Source organism: Chaetura pelagica, unplaced genomic scaffold, assembly GCF_000747805.2.
Source record: "Chaetura pelagica isolate M959 unplaced genomic scaffold, ChaPel_1.0 scaffold221, whole genome shotgun sequence".
NCBI lineage: Eukaryota > Metazoa > Chordata > Aves > Apodiformes > Apodidae > Chaetura > Chaetura pelagica.
Window position 1 is genome coordinate 2,752,711 of NW_009952533.1, and position 10,628 is coordinate 2,763,338.

Consider the following 10,628-nt stretch of genomic DNA (forward strand, 5'->3'; position numbering starts at 1 on the left):
CTGAACCAAAGCACACTAACTGGAAACATGCTGCCCTAACACTAATGATGCACACATTAGTAACAAAATTGAGAGGAATTAGCTGAAACCATTGTGACTATCACTACAAAGTCAGTTTTCAGTAGAAAAAGGCCCATGATACAGCAGCAAGTCAACAAAGCTACAGAAAACATTTGTAATAATGTTTTTAATGTTTATACCTTAGTTGCTTTCGTAGCTGCTCTAGTTCCGCATTCTGGTCTGTTATAGTTTTCAGAAACTCTTGATTGCTCTGCAAATGAGATATTTGTAACATGTTGCTTATTGTGTTTAAAGTGTTATATATTCAGAATTATTAAAGGGCATTTCCACAGAACATAATACCACAAAAATAGCCAGTAATGTCTATTTAACACTAAGGCTTGTGTCCAAGTGCCAGGGTTTATTCAGAGTATTTCAGAAAGGCAAATGCTTGTGATGTTGCCTAATCCTCCTCTTCTTTGCCCACATTTTGGTAGTGTAAGAACTTCCTGAGATGAGAACTCTAATAGTTCAGACCTAGCATCTGCATTCCCATCTAGTTTAGGTGTCTAGAATAGCTTGTCACAATGAGTACCACACAGTAGAGCACATATTCCTGGAAATAATTCCTTTGTTTTAGACAAGAAACAATGAGCAACTGCTTCTCCTTCCTTTCCTTTAGACCAGCAATAGTGCTGGATGTGTCATTCTCCTTTAACTGTCTTCTCATTTCAGAATAATCTCATATTTTTGTTACCCTACTAGCCTTTTCTAGGTCTTACATATACATATATTTAATATTGAGATATTCAAGATGACCACAACTGGAGGCAGCAAACTACTACTGTACTATGGATTTAAGCACAATATATTCCTTTTCTGCCTCTTCTAATAATTGCTAACCATCTTCTTGCTTTTATAACTCTTGCTAAGAAGTGTTTTCAGACACTTCCTATTTCTAGAATACCTATTCCAAGTCTTCACAGTTAATTTCAAGACCATCACAGAGTACCCAAAATGAAAGCTCCCTCTTGCTCACATACACCATTTTTCTTTCATTAATGTCAATAAAATGTCAGATAAAGTTCAGATACTCAACATCACGAGATCTTTCTGCAAATTTCTGCAGTTGAGTTCTCACTACCCTAAATAGTTTAACGTCAGTAGTGAACACTGTGCCTCAATACTGAATGTGCTGAACAACTCTAACCTGAACACATCTGGGAAAAAACAGCCATTGTAACACAATAAAAAACCTGACTAATTACTCTGTCTCTTCACTATTGTTCAGTTTATTATTTCAAGAAAGAGCATGCTTCTTTATCTCAGCACAGGCTTTGTGGATAATGCAAATGTATTACTTTTATCGTAATATTGCCTGCTTCATCTTGTTCAAAGAGTTTACATATTCACCTTCTCCACATTATCTCTTCCTAATTACATTATTCTAAGCTTTCAGTGATTCTATATATTTTTTTAGGTATCTACTACTGATTTGCTTTTAACAGCAGATCTGACAGTCTGTAACTTCCAAGACCGCTTTAGAAGCTCATTATTGTACTTGCTTATGATTGTTTTCAGACAGCAACCTCCCAGTAGCCCTAAGTATCCATATTCAGAGAAAAAATAATTTAGAGATGAACACTGACTACATAAAGTAAAAGCTCCTCTGCGAGTGCATTATTTTAGTTTTATTAATACTAATGAAATAGGTTGTAAACAGGACAACTGCTTGCAACATACAATTCTCTAGCCATCTGCAATATGCTACTCAACACTGGTAAAGGCTTGACTGCAGTATATTGTACTGTATTCAGCATCACAGTTCAAGAACGATGGCACAATTGGAAAGAATTTAAAGGTGAAAGGAATTATTAGACACCTTAAAAACACTGTCAAAGAACATCTAAAGATTTGACTTGCTTTGAAGAGAAAAGAAAAAGCAGGGAAAGGGAAGATGGCAATATAGTAGTTTTCAGCAGCAGAGGCATAGTGACAAAGAATGCAGTAATCTTTCTTTCACACCTAAGAATCAGGCTTGTATTTTAACAAGAGATGTGATGTGAGGAAAAAAAGGTTCCAGTGATAAACACAGAAGAGAATAGACTGCTGAGAGTAGGTTAGGAGTCTTTTTAGACAAACATTAGTCAAAAATCACACAGGAATCATGTCTTTCAGGGAAGAATCTGTTCAGCCAGGAAACTGCACCAAGTCTTTCACCTCAATTGTTCTACAGTATTAAAATTATTTGTCAATCCTGAAAGTCCCAGGGTAAAGCTTAGAGACTAACAAGTCTCACAATCTAAATAGGTAAGGCACTAGAAGATGATTAGAGCTCAGAAAAATCCTTGAAAAGGTCCAAGACCAAGATACTGCAGTCAGCAGTGCCAAACTAAGAATGGATAAACATGTGGCAGAGCTAGCCTATATCAAAGGTCATCATTTAAATAATTTTTTTCCTTTGTGAAGATGGTTTGGAATGTGTGACTGAAGTACACTCACAACATAATAAAATGTGAGTGTAAGCTTACCACTGACTTCCTGAAGAAAAAGCTCATGTAGAGTTCAGGAAAAACACCATAACTATTTGATTTTTTTACTCGTCCCTACAGAAATCTGCATATCTGAGTGGAACAATTTGTCTTTCAACCAGGTATGTATGAAGGACTTCTGCTTTTCTCATATACTTGGTTTAAGTTTTTCCTCTAGTAGAAAAAGAAAAATTTACCAGGTCATCATTTGAAGGTTTGCTTACCAACTTTATTTTCTCATTGGCTGCATGTAGTTGCCGAGACCACTGTTGAAAGCCAGTCAGTTGCTCCTAGAAAGAGAAGTCAGAACTTCTTATAATCATTATTGTCATGAGTGCATAATTAGTGGTTTTCATAAGTCAGCTGAAACTATTTTTAAAAAAAAATGGGATCAGACAGCCTTAAACACTTCTACAGCTGCCATTAACTCTCTATGTGTATGTTACCAATAACTGACAGCGCGAAACATGAAACAATCTAATAGAAGGAACACGAGCAAAAAGCTGGAACTACACACAGATCAGAGCCCTCATAACCATTACTTGAAATAATTGTGAAACTTGACAGAGCACAATAGCTCTACAGATATTTCTCCTCATTCTTGTAAAGGAGTATGTTGTTTAGGTGGACTTCATACCACAAAAAAAAAATAAAACAGTAAAAAATGTTGTTTTATAAGAGTCCTCATAACCGTTACTTGAAATAATTGTGAAACTTGACAGAGTACAATAGCTCTACAGATATTTCTCCTCATTTTTGTAAAGGAGTATATTGTTTAGGTGGACTTCATACCACAAAAGAAAAAATAAAACAGTAAAAAATGTTGTTTTATAGGTGAGCTGTAACTGTGCCCACAAGCCTAGTGTACTTGAAAATGGAAAGCAAATATTAAAAATGTGTAGCATCTCTCTACAAATCTAGAAACACTTGTAGTGAGATAAATACAGGCATGAAGTTTCTTTTTTAGTTCTTCACTTGCTGAGCACATCTATATAGCTCGCAGGGCAAAAGAGCTTCTTTTCTGAACTAAAATTTCCTGAAAGGCCTTTCCCAGAAAAAACAGAAGCAAAACAGGCTGCTAATTAGAATACTGGTGAACTTTGTTCTTCATGTTTAAACATGCTTCTTTACTGAATGACAAAAGGAAATGGTGATTTCTTTTCCCATTACCCCACTGTGATTTTACAGAGAAAATTCAGGATTCAAACATAGGAAAAACATGAAAGACTTCCACCTCAAAATTCAGAAATCTTTTCTGAATTCTATTTCTGAATTCTATTCTGCTTGAAACATGAAAGACTTCCACATCAGAATTCAGAAATCTTTCCTGAATTCTATTTTTCTGAATTCTATTTCTGAATTCTATTCTGCTGAATAGCAGCTTTTTCAAATGTTGAAATCTACTGAAGACTTCCAACTGTTCAAAATTCAAACATGATTATTTACATGCACATGCATATCTTGTGCACGTATACCTATAATGCACTGAGACTCAGTGCATTCCTCAGGCTCCTGCCAATTTACTTGAAATAAAGAACTTTTCCAGTTTTACCAGTGCCTTTAGCTGATTAATCAGTGACCACATCTGACCACTCAGCTTTAGATTACCACTACCGAAAATAATTAACAGTACTGGTAGAATCCCGTCCACTTCAGTTTGACTACACACCAACCCAGAACCACCATAGTATAGAAAGACAACCAAAAAATATTGAAAAACAACATGGAAAATTACTTTCTGCTTTTGCCTTTCAGCCACGTGAATCTGCGTTTCAGTCATGCGTTCCTGGTACTGCTGCTGGAGTCGATCATGCTCCCGTAACACAGTCTGCCAGAGCTCTATTGCTTGTTCTTTTTCCTAAGTCACAGAACAATGGTTTGCACAGAATATTCTATTACAGCACATTTACCTTCAACTGTCATTCTTCACAAAGAGAAGTCTTAACTTTTATTTTCAAGAAATGTCATTTTTCTCTACGTTTGTCTGCACACATTACATGTATGCAGACAAAATACCAAATTCAGATCCAGAAAACCAGTTCAAATTCCACCTACAAGTTCATTACAAGTTTTCTATACACATTTTTTACAGCTCGAATTTTTACAGGTATTTACTGTAGGCCTACAATAAATAGAATATCCAAATACAAAAATTCCTGTCAATTTAACTTCACATGCAACAGGATTGACACATGATTGTAATACACTAAAAAATGTTCCTTATCTTTTCAGATTTAAATATTATTGCTGTATCCCACATATGTCTGCCTCCTTATATCACATTACAATGTTTTAAATTAAAATGACAAGCTACTAAAAGAAGTTGAATTGAACAAAGTATTTAAATAATTTCCTCCTCAGGAATTCAATATGAAGATCAAGTCAGCTAAGTAAACTTAAAGGCACAAATTCATATCAAAAACTTCCTATAAGAATCTAGGACAGAAGTTCCTTCAGGTTTTTAAGTGGTAAGTACTTGTTTTTTTAGCTACAGAAAGTCCAGAGGGCCTCAAAATCTTCTCAAGGAATGCTGAACACTGCCAAGGCACAAGAGATATAAAACAGTACAAGTGTTTGATCTCACACACTTGACTTGTCAGTTGTAGTTGTTCTTGAAGGTTTCGCACTATTTCTTCATCTGCAATAATATCAGTTCCTAGAGGCATGATAGGAAGAGCCTCCATTTGCTGCTCAATAACCTCTTTCAACTCTGCATGCAGCCTGAAATGTAAAGAACTAAGTTCAGCAAACAAGTGAAGTATACTGTACCTTCAGTCTCTACGTACTATGTACTTGTAACTCATATTTAAATAATTACGTTCTATAAGCACAACAGACAGTTTGAAATAGTTAAATATCTAGTTCATTTAGAGATATGGTTAAAGCTCCTAAAATTGGTGCTCTAATCTGTGTTAAGCGCTTAAAGAATCTAACATGAAGCTTGTGAGTGTAAGATCTTCAACTATTAGGTAGATTCAAAAGATCTTAAGGACTAGAAAAAAAAGCTTTTTAAGGTTTAGAAATTAGTAAAACCAGCAGTAGTAACAGGGCAATTCAACCATTTACCTGTCATTTTCGCTGGTGACTTCTTCAACTTTTCGTCTCATCTCACTCATTTTTGCCTAACACAAAAATATGCAAGAGTAAGCACTCATTTAAGTGACACATTTTGTTAATTCTTTAATCTTTCAATTCTGACTGATACTATAAAATATGGACAATTTAACCAGGCATAACAAAGTAAATGAAAGTCACTTCCTTTTTTAAGGAAAGTCACAGGATGATAAATTTAACAGCTGCTAAATCCTATTATATCTGAGCATTGAGAAGTTACTATGGCAATTAAACTTACCTAAATTCTTACAGCTCTTACAGATTTAATTAACTCTTTTTTTTTTTTTAGGGATACAGTGAGTAACTGGATGTGAATGAGAGGACAGAGTGTATCCTCCACAAGTTCACTGACAATACAAAACTGGGAGGGGTGGCTGACACTTCAGAGGGCTGTGCTGCCATCCGGCATGACCTGCACAGGACAGAGAGCTGGGCAGAGAAGAACCTAATGAGGTCCAACAAGGGAAAGTGTAGGGTCCTGAACCTGAGAAGGAAGAATGCCAAGCACAAATACAGATTAGGGGTGGACCTGCTGGAAAGCACCTCTGTGGAGAAGGATCTGGGAGTCCTGGTAGATTGTAAATTATCCATGAGCCAGCAATGTGCCCTGGCTGCCAAGAAGACCAATGGAATCCTGGGGTGCATAAGGAAGAGTGGGGCCAGTAGGTTGAGAGAGATCATTCTCCCCCTCTACTCTGCCCTGGTGAGGCCACATCTGGAATACTGCATCCAGTTCTGGGGTCCCCAGTTCAAGAGAGATGGAACTGTTGGAGAGAGTTCAATGGAGGGCAACAAAGATGACTGGGGCATTGGAGCATCTCTCTTATGAGGAAAGGCTGAGAGAGCTGGGACTCTTTAGCCTGGAGATAAGAAGGCTGAGGGGAGACCTTATTAATGTCTATAAATATCTAAAGGGTGGTACAAGAAGGATGGAGCCAGACTCTTTGCAGCAGTTCCCAGTGACAGGACGAGGGGCAAGAGACAGAAGCTGTAACATACGAAGTTCCACTTATATATGAGAAAAAAACATTCTTTACTATGAGGGTGACAGAGCACTGGAACAGGCTGCCCAGGGAGGCTGTGGAGTCCCCTTCTCTGGAGATATTCAAGACCCGCCTGGATGCAGTCCTGAGTAATGTGCCCTAGGGGATCCTGCTTTAGCAGCGGAGCTGGACTAGATGATCTCTAGGGGTCCCTTGCAACACTGACAATTCTGTGATAACTCATCTTTTATGCAGTAAGTATTTGAGATAAGACTTCAGGAATTAACTGAGAACTTCAGTTACATAAGTCAAATGGACTGTTTTGTAAACTAAATAGTGCAACAAAAATACAAGCACAAATCGCTTTCTGTATGCCACAGGTTTTCATTACTAAATGTATCACTTTACTTTTTGTTGATCATATGAAGCATTAAAGTTTCATTTTTCTGTGGTTGAAAGGACAGCCCCCCCTCCACCTCAGCCTTCATGACAAAAAAACATTTAAAGAATTATTTTAATCTGAAGAATTATTAAAATGGTTGGGTGCATCTACACTTGCAGGACTGAACTGGACTGTATGGCCAAGATCAGACTTGTCAGGAAAGGGGAAAACAGCTGCCTCATCTGAATGTCACCTAGGAAAATACCTGCAGTCATATCAGAGCATCTAGAGAAAACATGCACATTTCATTTCACAACACTACTTCCCTGAACATACAATAATCTGTATTTGGACAAACTCCTAAACCTTTCATGGAAAGGTCTTTGTTTATCCATATGAGGCTGACTGCAGTCCAGCAAGTTTGTGAAGCATGGCACTGGCTTCCTTGCCTTTATGGACAAAACCTAATGGCTGAGATATTGATAGCATAAAATCCAAAGAATATACATTCTGAAGTGTTAGGAACATCCATACCTTATAAAGCTGCAGCTGTTCTCTCATTTCTTCCAGTTGTTTGTCATGCTCTGTGATTAGGGTTGACAAGCTAAGAAGTTGAAAAACGTGCTTACAATAAGTTTTGTAAATGCTGAAACACTGTTCTGATGATAAACTATTTTTAAAGAATTTGTAATCTAGTGAACAGAGCAGAACAGTCACTTTTCTTTATTTCCAAGTTCAACATTCACCAGAATAAAATGAACAAATTTAATAACTTGTTTAAAAGTATGACAATTAACTGCAGATTTCCTGTGTAACAGAACTAGAACACGGGACATTATAAATTAGCATTAATACAACATTAATATTTCATATAAAGAATCCTAAACTAAAGGCTAAACTTTGTTACTGCTTTCAGATACAACAGTAAAGTAAGACTATAAGAAGATGCACAGTAATGTAGTTCTACTTGTATACTTTTTCCTTCCTATTATTTTTGCAATTGATAGTAAATCTCTGAAAATTCTGTATTAGTCTAGTGATAATGTCTTAAAAGCTAACAAAAAAGACAGGCTAATGTCATAACAGGAAATTACAACTATTAATAAACAATTTAGCAATAGCCAACTGTTAGTTGAAGACTGTCAAATTATAATTTCTAAAAACCATCTGACTTCAACGAACTGCAGTTACCTGTGTTACCCTGATCAGTACAATCTTACCTGTGCTTTTGTTTTGAGATGATAAACTTAGACTAGAGAATTAATTCATTCATCTCCTTTATTTTACAGGTTAATTTACTGGATAAATGGTATAGTGTCTAAAAACAACTGCTACAGGAACACTTTTGCAGACTCCATCGACAAGTTCTCAGAACTGTGACCATGTATACAAAACCAAGTTCACCTGGATATTTACACTTTTAAAAGCACATGGCCATTTATTTTGATTACTTTGTGGTATTCCCACTAATGATTTGGAATCAGTTACCTTTGGTCCATCATCCTGGATCCTGATATGCCATTACTACCAGGGCCATTTCTCTGTAACGGTATAATTTACGTATTAGTATTTGCACATGACTGCATGTAGTTTTAAATTTTTTATATGCAACCCAAAGCTGTTGGTTTGCCTATACTGTAATCATACACAATATCCCATAAGATCACTTTCAGGTTTATGTTCAAAAATCCCTAAGTGCTGGCCAAATTTGAAAATAAATAAATAAGTTGTTTTTTTCTTTTCCTTGGAAGTGCTCCGATATAAAGCATAATGGCATCTAAGGAGAACCATCTCACTCTTAAAAGAGCAATCAGAAGTGTATATATGTGTTAAGTTCATCTCCGTGTATCTCAGCATCAGTAAAGTGCCAATGCTTCAGCTTCTGCACAGACTTTCAGACAGGCTTATGGTGCCCAGCAACAGAAGCTATCTTAGCATGAGATCAATCTCTTAGAAATTTTAAGTCTATAAAAGTGAAAAAGTCTGCAGAAGTAGAAATCAAGTATACTTTCAGGATCCTTTTTCTGGTTCTAATCTTCTAAGAGAAGACAGAGGGGATAGTAAGGAGGTAATAGTAAAACGATGCTAAGCAACAGGAAGGAGAAAGTAGCTGCCCTTGCCAGCCAAAAGAGATGCACAAATCTTGAACACCCCTTACAGATGTATTCACCTCCAACAGTGAATTATGGCATACATTCTGATAGAAGTTCTATGTATGTAGTAGCTTATCAGAAAAACAGATAATGGAATAGAGGGTGTTTCTGTCTATTACACACATTCAGTGTTTAAAACTTCGACTTCACGTTAATGAAATCGGAAAAACCAGTCCATGTATCAGACTTAGAACAGGCCTCAAGTAATTTATGTCTCAGCTGGCGTACAAGACAACTTGAAATTTGTCATTTGACACCTTTCAAAACGTATAAAGACTTGAAAGAAGAGAATTAAACACCTTGATAGAAAAGGCAACTCTTACCACTTCACGGTGAATTTAGTCTGAGCTCTATTTAGAGCATAAAGATTTATAAAATAAGAATCTACACCCAAACAAACTAAATATATATGAAAAAGCAAAATACTAGTATTTGAAAATACATTATTTGTTCACATCAGAGTATAATAAATACTCATGCAAAGCTTGATAAAGATGGGGGCTTTTGAGCCAGGATGACTGCTGGCTCTGACAAGCTTTTCTGCTACTAAGGTCCTTAGAATCGAGAGCTGACCTGTCACCTTTGGCCACCCAAAGCTGTCATACAAAGTTTAGTATCAACTGTTAATTTTCTTTTTTAATGATGCACAGCCATAGCCATTTATGCACTTAAATATGTTCCTACTTTCTGCCACACTTACCAAGTTTTCCTGTAACACTAATTAGTGATAAAGACAGTAACGTTTTTGGGATATAACATCAACCCATTCCCTATTTACAGGAATATAACCTGTGCAGAAGCAGTTTTTGCCAGTATTTGCTGGCAAGTAATTAAAGTGTAGTCTGATTCAATCATATTAAGCTTACATTAAAATTCTCAAAATTCTAACTACGAACTCTTTATGATTTTAGTCTGTAAAGCAAATTTTATGAGTAACTGGCAAGACAGCTTTTTATTTTTTCCTTTCAGGTGTAAATTGAGCATAGGAAATGCAGTAGTTGCATACCCAGAGAGAAAAGGCATTATGACAAAAAAATTCATGTGTTTTTGTCTATTATGGTCATTAGCAGCTTTGAATTATTAGTCTTCACCTAACTTAAAAACAGTTTTGCTGCTGTTTCCTAGAGCAAACACTTGAAGAGCTACCCATGATGAATCTTCAGGCAAAAGGTTTGCCACCCTGAGAGGAAACTGACCCCACTCCCCGAGGGGCAGGGTCCAGGCCCCTCAGCAGCTCCAGGGCAGCACTCGGTCCTACCCGCCGTGTGCCATGGGAACCCACGGCTTGCGGACACCTCACCTGGCTCGCCCCCTCGCTGCCGAGCTCAGTGGCCATACTCCCAGAGGAAAGCTTCACGGCCGGTCGGAGTTCCCGTCCTATAAATACCCAGGGGAAAGCCGGTTACTTCATCCTCTCGCCGCCTCACAGTGCCGGGCGGGCTTTCGCCTCGCTGCCGGGCAGGGA

The 10,628-nt window shown here is 37.1% G+C and overlaps 1 protein-coding gene across 1 annotated transcript in view; it reads right to left on the reverse strand.

The window, feature by feature from the left end:
- Window positions 1-10,499, reverse strand: part of SCLT1 (sodium channel and clathrin linker 1) — a 43,671-nt gene extending 33,172 nt beyond the window's left edge. The window contains exons 1-8 of the mRNA XM_010008983.1: window positions 10,464-10,499; window positions 8,499-8,551; window positions 7,545-7,614; window positions 5,598-5,653; window positions 5,120-5,252; window positions 4,267-4,389; window positions 2,756-2,821; window positions 201-271 (exon numbers count right to left, since the gene is read on the reverse strand). Coding sequence (XP_010007285.1) covers window positions 201-271; window positions 2,756-2,821; window positions 4,267-4,389; window positions 5,120-5,252; window positions 5,598-5,653; window positions 7,545-7,614; window positions 8,499-8,551; window positions 10,464-10,499 — 608 coding nt within the window. The remainder of the gene's footprint in view (window positions 1-200; window positions 272-2,755; window positions 2,822-4,266; window positions 4,390-5,119; window positions 5,253-5,597; window positions 5,654-7,544; window positions 7,615-8,498; window positions 8,552-10,463) is intronic.
- Window positions 10,500-10,628: the final 129 nt, after the last annotated feature.